This window comes from Zonotrichia leucophrys, chromosome 4 (genome assembly GCF_028769735.1).
Source record: "Zonotrichia leucophrys gambelii isolate GWCS_2022_RI chromosome 4, RI_Zleu_2.0, whole genome shotgun sequence".
NCBI lineage: Eukaryota > Metazoa > Chordata > Aves > Passeriformes > Passerellidae > Zonotrichia > Zonotrichia leucophrys.
In genome coordinates, this window is record NC_088173.1 from 38,917,211 (window position 1) to 38,938,767 (window position 21,557).

At 40.0% G+C, this 21,557-nt stretch overlaps 1 protein-coding gene across 3 annotated transcripts in view; it reads right to left on the reverse strand.

Moving 5' to 3' along the window:
* Positions 1-21,557, reverse strand: part of SLC10A7 (solute carrier family 10 member 7) — a 139,374-nt gene continuing 117,817 nt past the window's right edge. Inside the window, exons 10-12 of one of the 3 annotated variants that reach the window (XM_064711230.1) lie at positions 21,364-21,437; positions 5,942-6,087; positions 1-2,689 (exon numbers count right to left, since the gene is read on the reverse strand). In XM_064711230.1, coding sequence (XP_064567300.1) covers positions 2,645-2,689; positions 5,942-6,087; positions 21,364-21,437 — 265 coding nt within the window. In that variant the 3' untranslated portion in view covers positions 1-2,644. Of the gene's footprint in view, positions 2,690-3,215; positions 3,269-5,941; positions 6,088-8,116; positions 8,183-21,363; positions 21,438-21,557 lie in introns of those variants that run through there. The other 2 variants (XM_064711231.1, XM_064711232.1) reach the window with 2 other exon arrangements.

The window sequence follows — 21,557 nt, forward strand, 5'->3', positions numbered from 1 at the left end:
TGACCTAAAGGATAAACAATTTTATCTTGTTTTCCTTTTAACAAAATTGAATTCAAAACCATTCTGTTTATTAAAGACATATAGCAAGTCATAAAACAAACATCTTAACAGTCTTAACAGAATTGATGAGCACAATTCAGTTTCATTAAGTATGAATTCAAAATATCTATTTCAGTTTAGCTTGATGTTCCCTTTAGACCAACACCTCCAACACTCATACACAATATTTAAGCTGCCCCAAAGCAATCAACAAGGACTTTGTAAAGAGACTAACAAAACTACATTGTAAAACAATTTGAAATAGTCCTAAATGTTGAAAAAAAAAACCCAAAAACAAAGGATGTGTTCAATGGAATCTAAACAGGTTGTTGGAAGTACTGAAAGGCAGAGATTCAGTACACAGAGGTAGCTCAGTAAGGGTACTTGCAGTGTTCTGATTATTTAGCATTGACACAACCACAGTCAGCTGCTGTCTGCTTGAACCCCTGCTATGTATTTTGAAAAGGGAACATTGCCTCTGGGCTGTTGTCTCACCATTCAAAACCAACAGAAAGAGTCATTGATTTCACTGGGATTGGGACTAAGACTTTATATTCTCTGGAAATTCAGGTTTATGGAAGTAGAACATAAAGAAACTGTCCTGAGTCTGGACACTGTCCCCTGCTACAAGCAGAGTTTTAAACCCAGAGCAATTTTTCCCCATATGGAACCAGTCACCACTTAGAATGCTTAAGGAAGTGGAACCTTGAATTTGGCCCAGGAACTCTCCATTTCCTAGCAGGCCTGTTTGTGGATCTGCCTGTGCTACCTGGGGATGCACTGATCAAACTGTGAACTCACTGCCCAGTGGGAAGAGAGCAGAGCCCTGGGGACATGGGCAGTGTCCCTCAGCCTCTTGCCTACTCAGGGAGAGCTTGATCCCCCCTCCAGGGAAGGAAAGAAGGTGGCATGTGCCACCTCCCACACCTTTGTCACATGGTCCTTTTACTGGTGTGCCAGTTGTGAGCAGGGTGATGCTGTCAGCTCACACAGATGGCAACAGGGAATGGCCATCACATAAAGCACCAAGGATTGGTACCAGATTACTTTTTTCCTCTTGTTCACAGGACAGGAAGTAACAGACTAGGTAAACCAAGCACATTTTTTGTTTTTCAGTAAGGCAAAAGGATATGAATTTCACATGCCTATTGTCACATAGATCTTCAGCTTGTGTAAAGGCTTACAGCCTTATCAGAGCTCTTATCACCTACATTTGCTTATCACCTACAGACTTGCTGCAAGGTGTTTGCACTCAGCCACACCTTTAGGTGCAATGTTCACCATGACACACATGGAAGCTCTGCATTTATATTGATCCCACATTGACCTATTCCTTTCCTTACTCAATATTTTAATGCACAATTGCCAGCACAGTTTTTGCAGAGGGGTACAGCCCCCAGTCTGGACTAGAGCAGATTTCTGAAATCTTCATCTCCCAGACAAGATGTAGTGCTGGATGCATTCTTAAATATATGCCTGCATTCCTTTCTCTTCAATGCCTAGAAATAGTATTTTGTATTCTTTTTTCACCTAAGTTTATTAGAAAGAGTAATATTATTTTTTAAAAAGTTGTGATTGATTGTCAAATGAGCTAAGATAGTGTTTCTGTTACTATAAGGATCCTTTTAATTAGCAAAAAAATAATAAATTGTCAACTTTCTTGTCCTCATAAGCTACTCTTCATTACCAATGCAGTAATAGAGAAAACATAGCTTGGCTTATTACAATAAAGGCTCTGTTTCAGCATCCTAAATTCTCTGTGCAGGTCACTGTGCATTGCACAGGGGGAAGGCGAAGAAAAAAAAGAAAACCAAAAATTCATGTTCTTCAGGGGTAAATGATAAAAAGATCTCCTAGCTGCAAACACAAATACTTCACTCATAACCCAAGCACCAGACCATTTCTTTGAAGAAGCTTATGAGGCATTTAAGATATACAATGGCACAATATCATACAATGGAATTGAAAGAATTTTCTTGAGATACCATTAACTTTGAAGGAATGTCTAGACAACTGTGTCAACAAATGCAAATAATTCATGCTTTTCAGCTTCTATCCATTGGATGGCCCCATGCTGAGTATACACAAACTCAGAAGAAAAAGGCATGTCACAGTCATATGACTAGGGAGTGTAACAGAGTCACACAGAAATTCAAGTCAATCTCAGAAAAAAACCTTCAGATAGCTCTTCCCCAAGAGAAGAGCTGGTAAGCCAGCAGTGGGATAGGCTCCTGGTCATTTTGGCTAGTTTAAAACAGAGACTTGCTGCTGGTGCACCCTGGCTTCAAAGCAGGGGCAATGGAAGAACCAGCTGTCAGTCGTGACCATTCACTCAGTTAGAAAAATAAACTAATGGACTCCAAAATACTGTACAACCTCTTGCAGCAACCAACAAAGTGGCTTCTGAAAACAATGCTTTTGCCAAAATGCATCTGTAAGGCACTTAACAGGTATCTTTTAATATATATATATATATATATATAGATATATATAAAAAAATAAAATATGCACTAAAGCAACATTCACAAAACCCAGCTGTGTCAATTGTCCGTGTGTACAGTATAGTACATATATACATTCACTGTGACACAGGCCATCTCCACCATTATACCTTCACGGGTGCTTTGGGCTGCCTGGTTAATTTCAGTGCCTGTGAACAGGAAACAAAACAGTCACTTTTTTATACCTTTAAAGACAAGCAACAGCACAAGGTAAGAGTCTCATTTATAAAGGGCAACACATCAGTACACTGTGTGTACTGATCGGCTGAGAGAGGAGTCAGCATGCAGCTGACAGGCTGTGGGCTCTGAGATGATGTTTGTGTCTCATAGCCCATCACAACCCCCCCTTACACAGAGAGCCTTACAGAGGAACCCCAAGGACCACGGCTACAGTGCCTGTGAAGGAAGCAGAGCTGGGTCTCAGGTGCCTTTTACAAAGTGACCATTTGGACCCCACTCAAACCACTCGTGGCACAGAAGAAAGAGCTTCAGACCCACTTAAGGAAAGACAGTGAAGAAAATGTGTGCCAACACCTTTGTGTGCCTGGCTTCCTTCCACATGGCTCAAAGCCTGCTCAGAGGATAATCACTGCTGCAGTGGTGGATGTCACGCACCTTTGATGTTTATACCCTCCTTTCTGAGAAAAGGTAAGAAATAGCCAAAGTCCATCAGTCCAGAGGTGATCTTATGCCAGGGGACACCTGACATCTTTGTAGCTCCATTGTTGCTGAGGAAGAAAGAAACCCCTTTCTTTTTTGACAGCAAGGTCCAGCTCTGTGTTCCTCACAGGACTGGCCAATTATGGTGGCTGAGATATTTATTCAGTGTGTGACAAAAGTTCAGCTCAGTGCTCATGCTTCCATTTTGGTAGGAAGCAGCCTCTCTAAGTAAGGAGACAAACATGATAGGCTCAGAAAGCATTGGGTTTTCAGCTGCTTCTGTGCAGCAGTGTGGGTACTGGAAGGGTGCTGGCTTTTGGTGTGCTCAGCAGCAAAAAACAGCTCAGTGCCGCCTTAGATGGGACAAATTGGCCCAGGTGAGAGGAATTTAGACAAATTAGCAAACTGCTGAAATTTGGAACCTCTCTTTTTCTGAAGGAAGTCTTTTGGGTGAAGAGCCCTGACAGACTGGTATTTGTCTGAGTTCTTGTTTCCAGCAGGTTGGCTAAACAAGCAATTTTCAGTCTGAGAAATGCCTGATGGGCCTTCTTATTGTAGATATTAACCTTTAATATTGTACACTTAAAGCTTGTAAGCACTGCTTGAAAATCACTCCAGCACAAATGTAAACCCTTAAAAAACCCCCAAACCTTTAAAAATAAATGGGATATATTCCCCTCAGAAACACCAGCATTTAACTATTGTTAAATCCAGCCCTTTGAGATTAGACTTTTGGATGTTATTCAGCAAGAGACTTTGGAAAGAGAGACATCATTCCACACTTTGTTTGGGGAAACAATTTTTTAACTTTGTAGTTTGGCAGATTCTGCTGCCATATTTACAAAGTAGAAATACCTTAGTGTAGATGAACCTCTAAATATTTAAATTCAATTTCATACAACCGATCACATGTACTATCATAATTAAGTAAGAATGTCACTGCAGTTGAGTACTGTGACTGGAAAACTGCCTCCCCCTGCAAGAGAGATGCCAGAATGAAGCAAAGGTGTTTGTAGAAAATAAACATCAAGGGTGATGATGACATGTTTATTTTCAAAGCAGGAGACCATTATCCAGTCTCAACATTCACTTCTATTATACTTATTGCAACTGTACCAGAGCCAACCTCATTGATTTTTTTCAAAGAGTAATTAAAATAACATTTGTGAATAATACAGAAGACCAACTGAAGAAGCTGCAGCAACAGAACAACAATCCCCCAAAGTGGTTCTACAGTGGCATTACAGTCTGCTTAGCACAGGAGGTTTATTTGATGCTTAATGAATAAGAAACTAGTGCTGGTGAACTGTAAATCTCTCCAGTACTGCTTGACTGTTCTGATGCTCTGTTTAAAGGCTGTTTTAATTTGCAGCAGCTGACAGCAGCCCCTAAAGGCCATTACTGCCCTGAGAATCAGGGAGGTCTGGATGAGCTCCAGCCCCACTCCTGAGATGCTGAAAAGAAGTCAGCATTGCAGGGATTGTTCTGTCACCAGCAGCATAAACTTCAGGCTGTCTTTCTACAGGAATAGCATGGAATTTTCTTTATACCACAGGTAAAGTCTCCTGATAATTTCTGATTAAAAGAAAAGCCCTGATTTTCAGACTGATGGATAATTGCCACTGGATTCTCAGATTTTCAATTTCAGATACTCAGACCAGTATATATTAACCAGGTCTGATTTCTGAACACAGTTTCTGAAAACTGAGAATTTTCCTGCTTTTTACAGTTCAGATAACACATGAAAATCACTGATTTGGGATTTTAGCGTTCAAGACAGCAAGGTTAGTTTAGTGAAGCTGTAAAATGACGGCCACTGGGTTTTGCTGAAAATTGGAAATATGAGTGTTAGCAATAAAATTTCTCCACTGCTAAATGGCGAATGCAGGGTGCTGATGGAGCTGCTCAGTAGTTCTCAACCCTCACTGAAAATGGCTGCCAAAGGTTGCTTCAGTTGCTGCAGCTTCTTGATCTTTATTATCTCAGAACATTAAAAGACAGCATTAAATCTGATCTCATGGACTAGCTTTTGCAGGGTGGTTATTCTGAGAACCTGACTAAAACCACTGCAATCTTCTCACATAGATGACAGAATGGCTGTCAAATGTCAATACCTTCAATTTGTACCGAAATATACATAATTTGATTCAGTGATGTTGATTCCAAACCCTCTAGGTTATAGTCTATAATCCTACAAGTTATCCCATGCTTAAATTTTGGCATGAAGTGGGATGACCCAGGCTGCTGTAGATTTCTTGCTATTGTAAGGAGTAACACAAATGGGCGGGAAGGGGAAAAAAAGTTTTCATTCTGCTTCCATCCAGTTCAGAAAGTGTCCTTATTTTACCTCATTTCCCCAGCTCCCATGCCAGCCAACACATCTTTGTCACTTCTCCATAAAGAAGATCCAAAGCTGTGATTATTAAGCAGCTAATGGATGGAGACATTCTTATGGGGCATATTCTGAATTCATAATTTGAATTAATTTGTAACTTGAATTAACTGTAGAGGTCTAACTTCATGCTTTGAACTTTTTCAGAGTCTCTTGAATCCCCTTTTCAAGCAGGATAAAGTTCTGCACTTTTATTTTGATACTGCTGTGTTTATCATTGTTGTAGAGGAAGCAAGGAAATAGAAAAATCCCAACCACAGAAGGAACCCCAGGAGTTTAGGACATGTGTTTTGGTATTTTTTCCCTCACAGTACACTTGCCATTATAAATCAAATCCAGCAATCCTTACCTTTTGCCTAGAAACCATCCAGGATTTTATTGTTGGTACCAACAGACTGCCAAGAAGGATCTGAGCAGGATGATAGATGAGCAAAGGGACGGAAATTAAGGACAGGTATTCATAACCTGCAAATACTATTTTCAGCATGGGAATCCCTGCAGGCAGAAAAACAGGAGACAGACTCTCACCTCAGACTTCGAGCTCCAGATAAAAGCAAAACATTTTATATTGTACTGACATTTCACAATAATAAAAAAAAAAAGAAATCCCAAAATGAGCTGAAATGTTTTATATATTAAAAATCCAACCCAAATGAGCAAGAGCATGAATACAAAAAATACATGGCAGAGAAAGTTCTGTGGCAGAAAGGGTGGAGTAGGGAATGCCATAAAAGATCTTTTCTAATGATGCTAATATTGCAGTAAATACAAACTGCTGCTGAAAACTTGGTATAGCAGAATGTACTGTATATCATGACTGTTCAGCTGCCGACCACAGCTCTGTACTGCTTCTTTACTATCTCCTCTCACTGGGTTGTTCTGTGCTCACATGATTGTCCTCCATCCAACCTGCCCAACTCCTGCTTGTAACCTTTGCAACCGTTCTTTGGTCTGTTCTCCACTGGAAGAGGGTCATGTTTTGCTTGTACATTCCCTCCAGTTGGTGAGCATCCAAATGAGAGCCTTCCTTGCTTTGACTGATCCATGAGACAAAAGATTCAGTCAGCTGGGTGAGCAATGTGAAGTGAACCTGCCCACAAAGAGTTGGGCAGCAGCTGGAGTACAGAAGTTGCTAGATGCTGGAAGAACTGAGTGCTAAGACCTAGAGATGGGCCATTTTTTCCAAGAGCTGGAATTTTCACTCAGCAGTGCTAATTCTATCAGATATCTCCGTGCACAATCTTCCTGCTTGATGATGTGATATGTAAAAATAAGTTTTATTCACTTCTGCAGTAATGAAACCAATTATGCCTACTTTGTACATATTACTGTTCAAAACTACCTGTTTAAATCTTGGAACTTTGCTAGCATGCTCCACAAAGTGCAGGTGTGGACAAAACCTGCAACCAGCTCTGTCTTGCCTGACCAGATATTTGCACAGCTGCCAACAAGAGCAGCTGTGATGCCTCAGGAGCCTCCTGAGAATGCACCTTATTTTGTCGCTCATCTTGAATGTCACTCTAGGAGTCCTCTGCCAGCACCAGCCTTGACGTGAAGCAGACTGCACACGCTTTTCACAGAGCTCATCTGAGTGTCTCACAGAATCACAGAGAGCTCTGGGTTGGAAGGGACCTCAGGACCATCTTGTTCCAGCCCCTTGCCACAGAGACACCTTCCTTGGAGCAACCTTCCACCAGACCAGGTTGCTCCAATCCCCATCCAGCCTGGCTCTGCTTTGTCTCCTTTCCCAGGAATGGCAAAACATTGAGGTTTGTGCCACACACCCTCCAGTTCCCCAGGAGGAGATGCCTCAGATCAGCCAAAGCTGTCATATTTATGGAAACTTTTCTTTATATCTTGGATAAACTCCCATTCTCAACGTCACTTCAGGCTTTCTTTAATAACCTTGACCACTCCCTATGTGAGCCAACAGCTTATTTGTTGAATATTACCACTTCACCAGTACCACACATTGACGTATGTCTGGGCTTGCTGAAATCTTCATGATGCTTCACAGCACCATTTCTTGTAATTATTATTATTATTATTATTATTATTATTATTATTATTATTATTATTATTATTATCATTATTATTATTATCTTCAACACATTACACCACTAAAATCTCATGCCTGTGCTAGTAGTCTTTACCTATGTGTATATTTGCAGGGACGGATTAAATCAAATAAATAAAGGCTTGCATGCTTTATTTTCAGTATTATAATTGCCTTCAAAACAACATCATAGACCTATCACACAATTGCTTATTATTAACACTAATTTCTGGGGCTTGGGAATAAATAATATTTAGATAGAAATTAAATGGGCATTTGCATTATATTAAGGCATGTAATTTACCCCAAATGCCCATCATACTGTTTTTGTAAAGAGATAAAGGTTTTATTGCCTGTTTCCACATCTCAACTTGACCCTCGTGGGTCCTTTTCTATTTTCTAATCACGGAAAAATACACTAGAGTCCCAAGCTATGAACATGCTGTATTTCTGTTTGTAAGACAGTACCTGGTGTTTTGGTAGTGCAATTTCATCCACAGATCCAAAAACATTTTAGAAAGCTGAAGAGGGCTCCTACAGAGAATCAGAAACACTACAATGACTAGCCTAAGATGACACAGAAACTAATGGCACAGACGTGAACAGAATGCATCCAAAGTGACTGAGACATGCTTTAGATAACTGTACATTTTCTGAAAGAAATAAATGAAATTCCAGCTTAAAAGGTAAATTCTCTAGAGGAAAACTATTTCTGTAAACTAGGAAAAGAAAATTAAAGTTGTCAAAGAGAAATACAAAGTACTACAATTAGCGTGACAATATAATTAGATCACTGGGTAGAAAGAGGTTCTTAATTCACAGCTTGTTTAAATACATGTCACAACAACATTTCCTGGAAGCTACTAATGTGCAATTAAAGTTTCTATTATTTACCAGGAAATGCTAACTGATGAGAAGAGGGAATAATAATAATTTTTACAGGTAAGGACTAGACTATTGGAAGAAAAGAAACCCAACCTTGTTGCCTTTTCATGCACTTTCTCATCTTTATAATTCCAACTTTGCCAGTATGCAACTCTCAGAAAATATTTCGTGACAGCGATCCCCATAGTGTAGTCCCAAATGCTTGTGTTAGTGACATTACCACAAAGCTAAACTAAACAGCATGAGTGGTATTTATTTTTAAAAATGCCATCTAAACATTTTAGTAGCAATATGTAGCAGCTGCAAGCATCAGTATGACTGTTAATGTTTTCCAAACATATAAAACCCATGCAAATATCTAATTAGGGAAAACATGCTCTAATAGTTACTTCTACCTCTTTTAAAATGAACACAAAAACAACTACATTTTTCTCATCTATCTATCTATCTATCTATCTATCTATCTATCTATCTATCTATCTATCTAAACACTTGGGAGAAAAACAAACACTGAAGGCTCATGCCAAAAGACTTCTTCATGCTGCTGTGGTTTATGGAGTTAGAAGCTTCCAGCAATCTGGTTCAACTCTCTGCCAAAGACCCTCACTCACTAAATATCAGGAGACCTGAATAACAAAGTTGTCTTCAGTTGTCTTCTGTGCTTTGGTGCTAAGTTGGTCAGCTTTGCTCAAAGTGGGGCTTTAACAAGCTTCCCATCTTCCTCCAAAGACCAGGGTGGGATGAGATAGCAGCAACCCACCTGACTAGAACTACACAGAGCTGCAGCAGAAGGGAGAAACACCAGACTGTTCTACAGGTATCCCTTTCAAACAAGATCATTGGTATTCCCAGCTTTTTACCCCAAATTTCCCTCTTCCCCTTTGTTTGGGTATGTTTCTCCTATCAGTGCTCCCCCATGTTCCCATCTTCCTCCTTGCTCTTTGGCCCTGGCGTTCAGAGGCTCTTTTTCTGTCTGTGTTTTCTCCCTTCCTCCTTTTCCCTCCTCCACTCCCACGCTTTCAACCTCCAAGGGTTTGCTTCCCAAGACCTTTGATTCTTGTCATTGCAGCCATATAAGTTTCGGGTACTTCCACTAGAATCACTCAGCTCCACTAAGGGCAAGGGCACCAACATCACAGTCCCACTGCAGCTGAGAGAAGTCAGGTCTGTAACAGGGAGCACATTGCAGTTTTCTCCCTTTTTTGTGTCCTCACTCAGCTCTTCTTTTTCCACATTAAGCACTTTGCAAACCTGAGGAAAGCAAAGGAAACTTTATCCCTGACCTCCAACAGCAGCAAGGAGGAGTGAGAGCACTGCTCTTGCAGCTCTCCATTGCTCCAGGGTGTTCCAGCTTGGCTCCAAGGCTGTGGATTATCAGCCCTGGCCAAAGGCCACTGCTTCTCTAATAACCTGCTCAACTGAAAGCTACTTAATCCTTCCCCCAGTCTGCACCCAGTATAGCCTCCCACATCCTCTCCTTTCCCCTTTGCTATTTTCACATTTCCTAAAAGGCCCATGAAAATATTATGCTGCACTTCAATACATTTAGTTAACTGTAAAATAATAATAATAAAAAACCCTAAAAGATTTGAAGGTATTTTAAAGATAATTTAAATATAGGACTCTTTTCATCTAGCTATCACTGCAGTAATATAAATGAAGCAAATTAATTTTAATGCTCCAAGGTTCTGATTCTGTGTCACTGTCACTGACAGGATCCAACTAGACTTTATGAGATGGCATTTGACTTTATGGAAGTGAGCACTATGCACGCATTTACAATTTTACAGGGACTTTAAGCTGTCATGCTGAAAAATGTTTATAAAACATTAATCAAAAAATGCCTCTTTAATACAATGCATTGTCTGAAAGATGTTAGAAGGCACATATTGTAAATGGATTCTTTTTCTGACTAAAGTAATTTCTACCAAAAGCCTTTCCCCACTGCTATACAAGTACACAGTGTGGAGAGATAAAGAGCACTTTCTCAGCACATTACTACCTGATCCAAACACTTGGGAAATCACTAATGTACAGCCTGCCATATTTCCATGTCACACATGACACATTTGTCTAAAATTACCCAACAGAGTTTGACATTGCAGCATATTCCTTAGCAGAGCTTTCAACTGACATCTGCCAAGTAAGAACTTCAAGTAGGAGCTTTCTTCTTCTAACAAGCAAGTAAGAGTTTTCTTTTATCCTATACCCATGATGGAAATGATAAAACAATAAGTACTGGAAATCAGGGGGTTTTTTTCTATTTTAAAATGTTTATTTTATGCTTGCTGGATATGTAAGCTCCCCTTAAAGCACTGTTTCATCATTTGCTGTTTTCTATCACATTGCAATGGGTTCAGAGAACTTAATAGAACATTTTTATTACCACCGAAACACAGGCCATTATCTCTTCCACCCAAAGCAGAATTATTGCTAGTGCTCTACTTCCATACTTCACTGTATAGGTTTTTTCACTTCAATGTCTTCATAACAAACAATTTATCCTAAACCTTTATTGCCTACATTACTGAAACACATTCCACATCACAAAAGGCTGCAGCATTTCTTCTCAGGAAAAGAGATTTGGGGCAAAACAGAGAGGTCACCCTAGGGCTATGGAACCATCAGGCAATCAGGAATCAGAATGCCAAAGAACCCTCACAAAGAGACACTGGAAATACTTGGAAGAAAAGCTTTACCTCTGAATTTTTACCTCTCCTTTGTACTTGTGAATGCATTTCAGAACCTTCAACTGCTACAATCTTCAAGTGCAATACACAAAATGAATCAAGTGCATGATAGTGGCTTCTCTGATGCTCTCCATGCCACTCTTACTGAAGGATCCTCTCAGGAATTGATGTGAAAGGAACATTATTGGTCCAACGGCTATTTCCCTTTTAATCTGAGAAAAGGCCTGTAAAGAGGGGCTTATATTGTGCTGAACCTCTCCCAGACTGCCAGAGGGAGGGTCTGAATTTATGCTGCAAAGACAGAGCCAAACGAGCACCTGAAATTTGACTGCCAAGTTTCAGACCAGCTCTGCTTGGAGCCCAGTGGCTGCATGGTGGGAAGGGCTGGCAAGATTCAGCCAGTGCCCAATTTAGGGGATTAGAAAAGAGTTGTTCATGCAGAGGGCTGCCAGAACAGCAAAGTACTGCTCATCTCACTTGAAAACTTTCTTAAGGGCTTCCTGTTTCTTTCCAGGCAAATCATTGCTGTAGTTAGTTTTGGTGCCTGTCCTCAGTGAAGCCAAACCAGGGATAGATGTTTCTTGCCCTTGTTCAGACTGTGCTATGACATACTGAGATTATGATAGAAAAAGATGCTTTGGACAAATTAACTGGATTCTTTTTCCTACATCCATGCCCTCTCCAAAGCACACCCTGAATTCAAGCTAAAAGCTTTTCCCTAAGGACCAGCTTCTTTCAGGTATTGGAATAGCTAAATGATACCTGACAACCTCTAACAATGCAAATATTTGCTGGCTACTGAGTATTCCCATTCCAGCCAAAGAAAGCATCTTCCAATGTAATATGAGATCACATTACATTGCAGGGAGAATTGTGCCTTTTTGCCCACATGCATGCTGTATGAACAAGATTCACGCCTAAAATGTTCTCAGGAAAAAAAAGAAATTTTTTTCAGTACATTTTTATATTTCAGGTCAGTGACAAGTGTAATGGAAAGCAAAAACCAGGCTCATGGAGTGGTACAAACAAATATCTGAGGGGGAGATTACACAAGGGACTGCGAGATTTTAAGAGACTCTGCAAGAACTGCAGGGGAAAACTGCAAAATGGAGGCTGTCCTCGCTCAGTTTGGAGGTGTGGACCCTAATCTTCAAAAACATTTCTCTCTCTTTGGGAAAGAACAATCTCCTTGCATTACATTAAATGATTTACTCCTTGCAGGGCTAGAATTACTGGGAAGGCTCTGCCCTTAATCAGTGATGTAGCCACATATTAGCCATACACTTCTATGGGATGCAAGAATTTATGCTATAAGAGACTGGACTGGTACAATATTTAAGTAAAGGAGGAAGAGGAAGAGAAATTAATGAGAAAGAGGATTTTCCTTTTGCTGTAACTCTAACAAAATTTTTAAAAATGAAGAAAACCTAATATGCTTTGAATGCTTTTGCTCATTCTTTCTCTTCAGAAAAAAAATATATTTCATATATTAATATATATACAATACTCATACAGAAATCTGTTATTCAAGTGCAATGTAAGTACAGCTACCAGGGAACAGCACATCTTGATACTATCAAAGTTTTAAGGAAATGAAACTGCAAAAGCTGGGAGGAAGAGAAAGAAAGCAGAGTTTTTCTGTTTCTGGGGCTTCAATGGGTGCATTCAGATCGGAAGTGATGTTTAATGAACGGCATAGGCAATCTTACCAGCTGCTAACAATGAAACATTTAACATCAACAACTGAAGACTGGTGCCTGAGACTCCAGAACACCTCCACCTGGCTGACAATATGGTGGTAGGAATTAGTTAACAGGGAATTCAGGAATGATTTGAACACCCGAAGTCATTTTTCATATGTGACTTATTCTTAATTTGGCACTACAATGTGGATGTAGCCCTGCTGTAAGCCCACACTCACACTTCAGTGCTTTTTTTATTGCTTGGTTATCAGCTCACTCTTCATATATACACCCCTTACTCAAAGCACAGGCAGCAAATTGATAATGAATTACAAATCTGCTATCAATAACTAAGTTACAAAGCTAAAATTAATATAATTCAAAACCATTTTTAGAGGTTTAATACAGGAAACCTACTAATGAAAGGAATTCTGGACAAAGAGACGGACAAGCAACCTAAACCCACAAAGCTGAGATTTGAATAATTTGATTCTTTCCTTGAACACTACTGCCTTTCCACACACAGCTGAGGCTAAGATTTCACAGTATGAAAGTTTTCATTATATCTACACACATTATTCAAAAAACCCATTAAAATAATGTTTTATAGTCTTTCTTATTATGTTTGTAAAGACAGGCAGGAAAGGTTTATGCTCAAACCTGTTTCATACTAATTTTTTTAAAGCTTTTTCTCCACCTGTAACCTTGATGCAAAGGAAAACATGACACACAAATTCGTTATAAATAGAAAACCAGGAAAACCCTTCTTTTCATAAAGGAAAACCTATAATTTTGCTTTATTCATCTAATTTCTGTAGCCAAAAAAAGAACACATGAGGCCAGAAAATCTTACTGCTCCATTTGGGAAGGCATTGTGAGGAAATAGCTCCCTATACCTTGAAATCCTATGGGACACTATCTGCTATTGTAGAACTCTCTGGATAGGGTTGTGTGGTGGCAGTGCTCATGGCAGATTTTAGAGCTGGATCCCTGCTCCAGACTCCCAAACTCTCCTGCAACAGGAGATTTCCAGATTTCACTGCTGCTGTTGATTTCTCACATCTTTGCACCCACTGCTTTAGAAGTGTCTGGAGTCAGCAGCTCAGACTGGCTGCCAGAAGGTGCACTGAGAGAGCAAATGTAGATACAACTCTCTCAGGGAGACTCAACATCATCTTCAATAGTCACCAGCTTTACTATGGGTGACACTCGTAGCCTCTGCCAGCTTGAGGTAAAAAAAACCAACTTGAGTCATGTCCAAACATGGATCTTCCCAAGGGTAACCTGTCAGCTGTCTGCTGAGTATAATGCACTTTCTTAAAGTAGATAAATTAACTTTAACTGTTTTAGGTGGGGAGGGAGAGCTCCTGTGTCATTATCATTTTACAGATGGATATGTGTGTTTACTTTTTTTTATTTCATTATAAAGAGGTATGAGCTTGCTGTCATTAAAAACCTGCAATCTGGTTTTTAGTGTCTGATCCAATTACGTGTGCTTCTCGAAAGACACACAACCAAATAAATAATTGGAGAGGTGCAACTCTGAAATGACAATTGTTATTCATCGATCCCTTTCTGCAAGTCGAGATTGAGAGATGTAAACTTCAAGTGAATGAGATCTCCTGGGAGAGATCCTTCAGTTCAAACACAGTAAACAACTGTTGTCCTCTGATGCACATTTTAGTACTGCTGCAGGCAAACTTTCTAAATATTAATAAAAAACCTATACAGATGAAAAGGAAGCCCTGGGAGCTGGTACAGAATTTCTTGCCACATTCTAGGTCTAATCAAAGAAACATATGTTTCAGGTCAGAAAGGAAAGGAGATTCCCTAATTTGCTGTAGTATTTTCCCTTCTAGAATCACAGAGAGGTCAAATTTGACTAAACTGCAACAGATTAAATGTACTAGATCGTGATAGTTGTTAAAAAACCAAGGGTATTCTGTAGGTTGTCTGTATGCATCTGTATGCAGGTATTCTGTGCCCAAAAGCCACCATGACTCACTGGACTATGGCATTTCCTACTGCCAGACTGGCCTGCCAGCACATTTCCCTGCAAAGTTCAGACCCAGGGATGCCCTGCTCCAAAGGAGGCAAACAGGGGCAAGCCACATATTAGCAATGAGAGAAAATAAGATTGATGCTCTGACACAGACAATCTCAGTGACCACAGCCTACCCAAACTGTCAGTTTGACTTCCTGGGCAAGACAGTGATTGCTGTGTGCAAGCAGCAAACACTCACCCAGTTACAGAAATCTTCTGCTTATATTTCAGTTTGCTAATATTCTGATATAGATAAACATATCTATATAAAACCTGGTATTATTTATATTCAGATATACATGGTTTTGCAGCTGTACTGGAAATAGGTAACAGCATTTCCCAGGCATTTTTTGGGGTCTGCTGAGAGAGAAGACATGACAGGGACTTGGTGATAACCTGACTGATAACACTGGTGGGTAAGAACCAAATGTTGGTTCTAGAAGACTGCCAGGCTAAAAAATGTGACTCACCTGCCTACAAAAGAAAGATGCTAACATAAGAAAAGTGCAGTAGATCAAGATGCTTCTGTTCTCACCACAGTCATCTCATGTAACACAAATCCCTTTGTTCTTATTTTTCCAGAGACATAGAGGAGAATCACAGAGCTGAGGAAAAAGCCCAGACAATAACCTGATGTTCCTTCCAAGAAAATGCTGGGCAAAGACTGAAGTGATGAGAAAAAGATTTCATTTTGGCCCAAACAATCACCGTATCAAAACTTAAAAAAGGTTCTAGCAGTCACTAAGCCCACTCCTGAGGGATCTCAGAAGCAGAAATGGGAGAGTTCCTGACTCTCTGGGCAGCAGTGAGGGGTCCAGACACAGCCTTCAGAAGACCCTCACTATTTGAAGCATTCTCCTCCCATCAGCTTCCCTTCTGCCCAAGGGACAGCACCCACCAGTTCCAGGCAGAGGAGTAGCTGAATCATTTTCACTTACATCACCCTATCAGACACCTGGGGAAGGAATGAGATTAAAAGCCTGTAAAAGTTATAAATGCAAATTCAAGCACTACCAAGACCAAGAGGTATGGCAGGATGTGGTAAAGTCTCCTGTCCAACACTCATGGGAAAATTCTGAAGGTAAAAAACAGCACCAAAAGTCTTGCTATTGGAAACTTTCAGAGAGAAATTAACCAGGATTATTTTCTATATCTTTATGTGAAAGGCAGAGGACCTTGATGAATAACTGCCTTAGAGGAAAGTTCTCTGCCAGGAGCAGAGAAAAACCACTACACTCCAAAAATATCAGATAATAGCCTCAATACTCGCTTAGGGCAACACATGTGACTTTGCCATCTTACCTTTCTATTACAGAATGATTAAGAGATGCCTCCTTTTTAAAATCACCCACCTTTTATCTTAGCACAAGTTAGAACATTTTAGCATTTTTCTATTTAAAGGAGAAAGGTAATTATTACTATTCAATAAAAAGAATCTACAATGGATTAGTACCGCATCTCAATATATTATTTATCCTGAAAAACCTTATCAGGTGATATCTGCAGAAAGCATGACAGAAAACTACAGATACCTGGGAGCAGATTGGAGCTATCTGTCAGCATGATGCCCTCTGTCCCACTGTGCAGCTTGGGGGAAGCACAGGCTGATTAATCCACAGGCTGGATGATCCCCTTGCACTCATTCCCCTCTGAATCTATTGCTGCACCACAGCAGGCTCTTAGGAATTGTTCAAGTACAGGCCATTGCTCAAGCGCTTGAGCAGTAAGAAACTGAGTATTTAAAAAAATAAATTTGAATTAAATTAAAACAAGACAAAAGTAAGTTGGTGTTTTGGCTTTTACTTCTAGAATGAACTGTATTCTTGCCTGAAAGTATTTGGTAGGCTAGAAACTTTGATTGTAGTACTTGAAGGGCTTCATGGTGAGAGAACTGCTACATTGCTGAATCCAAATGAAGAAAAATACATCCTCCATCACAAACAATACCCCAATCTTATTATTAGGCAGGGTTATTTTTGCTGTTTTGTTTTATTAATCTGCTGTTAATCATACCTCCAATATTAATATTTGCCCTTATGGTAGCCAAAATAGGTAACAGTACTTTGATTTTTGCTGATAAAATAATTTTACATAGTAAATACAAAGAATTAAAGCAGATATATATTTTTTTGACAATCCTGAATTTTCCTTTCAGAGTTGTAACTTCTAGCTAGCAATTCACTCTATAAAAAAATCAAATAACATTCTGCATTTGGCTGCAACTTTTGTGTAAGTGCAAGCAACAACTGCAGTATTTTTTTAAATGAGCCACATTGATAGCTTTGCACTTCCTTGAGGCCTCTTCTCTTCTCACTGAATGAACTCCAGGGAATGGCATCATGTCGGGCTTTCCAGATGGATTATGTGAAGCCATAGCTCAATGTCATTTTCAATAGCAAGGCTCATAATTAAAGGTCAAATAGTCACTTCATCTGCAATCAATCAATAGAAGAAGTACTAATACTAAGTACTAATCAATCAATGGCAAATGCACTAATAAAAGCCATGCATCAAATGTCTGCATATGTGTGTGCTCACATGTACCATGCATATATGTGAGTAGGGAGAAGGAGAGAAAGGGAACAATGTGGGGGTAAAAAAGCCAGAGGCCATTGTGGATACTATATTTATCTTGGCTTGCTTGCAAGTTTACATCCTGCTTCACTCTTTAGGTGAAATGCAAATAAACATTGGCTTTTCTGCATGTGTGATACCCTTTATTCACAGCCCTGCCAAAGCACCCACCTCTGTGCAGAGGTACTGGCTTGTGCTCCCAGCTAAGGAACACAAAGGCACCTACCCTGTGCTATTTGTCCTTACACAAACACACCCTGCACTCTGATCTTTGAGACAAAAAGTGTGTCAACTGTTCTGTCTACAAAATAAGACCCAGCATATGGGAGCAGCACTCATCTCCGTGCAGAGCAAGCACTTATTCATGGATGCAACAGTGGAAGTGGCAGTTGGCCCCATGAGCATGCACTGCATGGGAATTACTTGGTTTCATAATATGGTGTGGGAGAAAGTGACTTACAAAAGTCTTCTCATGCCTCTCCTATTACCACTTCTAAAGCTTTAAAGCTGTCAGCTCTTCTCCCACTTTAGCTGGTGCCATTCTCAGCTCCCCAGGGAACGGGCCAGACATACCTATTTGGAGTTTCACCTGCCAAGCTGAGAGAAATCAGTTTCAAAGTGGAAGTACAAGTGTTGGGGGTCATTTATACACTGCCACTGGAATCTTGAAGACAAACAAAGCAGAGCTCCACAACAGATGTGAAATGAGAGCGTGAGCCGTGTTTGTGCTCTCAGGCATTGCAGTGACAGAGGGGGAAGGAAAAGCTCTCTCTACCATAAGCTCTCTCAGATCTCTCGTAGCGTGGTTTGTAATAAACACCAAAGGACAAGCAGAAATGTGCCAGAACAGCAAAAGAGTAAGAGCCAAAATGCCTGTGTTTGTCTTGTTTCTGCTAACACCAGGGTGGACAGGGAAAGATTTAAAAGTGCCATTCAGATACAGCTAATCCTTAAAAACAAATTAGACCTACTCTGCTCCCACCTCCAGTGAAGGAAAAAATGCTGCCTGCTCTGGTTAACATATATCTGTTTGCATCATCAGCTCAGGCACATACCCCATCATACCCTGGCTTTGTAAAACCCAATACTCCTTATTTTCACACAGATTTGTTTTTACACAGCTCTATGTTATCTGGAGCTGGTACAAACACCAAACAGAATAAAATATCAATGGTCTCAAACTCAGCCAGCTGGAGTCTGATACACAGCAGGCACACCTGGACACCCATGGAGCAGGGGTGCACACAAGACCAGCAGGTACTTCAGGCTTACCAAGTACAGGCTCCTAGGGAATTGCCAAAAGGAACATTTCCCCATTCCTCTCCCAGGATGACTGGAAAGCAGTCTGCCCCAAAGCTGACAGACAGAACAGTACACAGCTGAGAAACAGCCCCACAGTACCACATTCCACCATCTAGCTGCTCACTTCAACCTGCACACTTAGACATGGGATATCTGGACTAGGGGAAAAAGGAATTTATGGCTGGGGAGAAGCTGCAGGAGTCCTTGAAGTCAAGACGGCCAAAGTACTTTTGCTGGGGTACTTGGGCAAAGAAAGCTGCAGAATGCAAAAGCTGGCTCACGAGGCTATGCTAATATGAGCAGCAACTTGGAATTGGGAAAATGTGAGCCAAAAGGTCAAGGGAGCTAGGAACCTCAAACTAAGTTTTTCTAAAAAAGAAAATAACATAAAAAATTGAGAGTGTAGCAGCAGAAGAAAAGTGAACTGACTCAGCTGTGTGCACAGTGAGGTCAAGACAGGCTGCATAAGGATGCTTGGTGCAGTGAGTTAAAGAAATGAAGAGTCCTCATTTTTTGGGGGGTGATGGCAAGCACCTTTAGGACTTAAATATTTAAAAAGGCTTTGTGCTTATCTTCTTAGTGTCACGGCAAGCTGGCAGAAATATGCAACAGCATATATAAAACTATTTTCTCTGGGGAGAGCAGGGGAAACTTGCATATTTGTGCTGTCAAACACAACCAGCTTCTCCAGCTTTTCTTCTGTAGTATCACAGTTGTGCCCTAAGTTCATACACCTCCAAACAGAAAGCACAGCAGTGTGTTATGACTTATGTGTGCAGTTGCTTTCTGCAAATACAAGAGTAACTGTCCTGAATACAAGCTCATTTATTAGTCCAAGCTGAGTTTCATAGCACATTTGGCTGGAAAAGACCTATGTCATTTAATCTATGTTCTGCTCCAAGGCAGGATCAACTCCAGCTATTTAATTCCCATCTGAGGCTTGTCTACAATGATAGGAGATTGAAGACATCAATAGGCAACATATTCCAAAGCTGAACTGCTTTACACTAGACAGGTTTCCCTGATTGTTAGCTTAAATCATCATCACTGTAACAAAGTCCTTCCCTTTACAAAGTCCACTGTGACAGAGTTACTTTCTTCCTTCTTTGCATCAACCTTTTATGCATTTGAAGATCACTGCAGTATTTCAGTTATCTTCCCTCAACAATCCCAACTGCCTCAATCTACCTCTGGAGTCACATTTTTGAGGTCTATGATCATTCATGGCACTCTCTTCTCATTTCTTTTCAGTTAGTCCACATAATTTTTGAATTGTGGAGCCCAAAACATTGCGCAAATATCAAAAGCCATCACACTCTCAAGCCACACAACTTTTGCTGTTTCCCTGCAACCCACAGGAGCCTGTGTGAAAGGAAGGGAGGTTAGTTTAGTATGCTATGTATTTGACAAAGCTATGACACTGTTACTCATTTCCTTGTTCTTCCTACACTTTTAAAATCATTTATTTAATGACTTGGTTCAGTAGTTTTCTACAAAATGAAGTTAAAACTCACTCATCTATAATTCCTCTTCCCCTCCTCATTTCCACTGTAAAAAGAGACATTTTGTTTGACTTTTCCTTGTCTTCCAGGAACTCCTCCAATTCCCACAGACTTTCAAAGGCACTTGCTAACAGTTCTGCAGCACAGGCCTGGCTGAAGCAAAGAACCCTGAGGTGAGTTTTGCTCTACCACACCAACCTGGAAAACATCTAAATCCCAACTTGTTCTTCTCCTGTTTAAGGCTGAGCTCTTACCTTTGTCATTGACACTAAATGTGTTCCTCTTTCACAGATACACTCTTGAAAAGAGTCAGATATTCAGTCATATATGCTTTACCAACCCTCTGTTTTTATAATTTGAAAACAATCCAGTTGTGGATGAAGCAGCAGCAAGTGGTTGTAAGCATTTCTGATTTAACAGAATTTTCTGAATATCCATCAGAATATTCTATTATCACTATGGGGTCATAAGTGACAAATATCTCTATGACGTTTTGATAAGTGAATGCTAAGAAATAAAGCTATCCAAAGTATCTGCAGACTTCAACACACACATTTTGCTCATGTTAAGCAAAAGAATATTGTCTATTTGTGAATTCTGACTACACTATGTCCTTTGATTTTTCCTTGTACATCCCAGCTTTTAGATGTAAGATTTTACAGTCAAACTGGGCAGATAGTCCTAGCCATCTCTTCAGAAACAAACCTGAAATTTTAATCCAAAGCATTGGATTAGGCAACAGAACAGAATAAGAACAGAAAGAAAAATACAGCTTTCCACAAATCAGGTGGTCTTACTGTACAAGCACTAAAATCTCAGCTGAGCAGATTGTGTTCTCTGCCCTGTAGGAAGCATTAATTTCATCTGTGCAAGAGTATTATTCTATTATTAGGATCATACTGGTAGCAGTAACTTGTCATACTAAACCCAAAGCCATTTAAGCAGAAAAACCAGCAACTAAACCAATTTTTTTTTTCAACACAGCAAGGCATGAATGTTTTTGATGTTTTGCTCACAAGCTTATCTCCTGACTTACCCAGGGTGAGGGATTTGTGTGTAGAACAGAAAACAATAGCCACCGTGTCTGCTGGTGTGAAAGTAGAGTTATTCCTACAAAACAAAAGAGTTTTAATAACCTCTGATTGCAAAAACCTTCTTAAAACAGCATCTATCAAAATTATTACTTTGAGGATCCATATACACATTCCCATCACTTTGATCAGTCTGGTG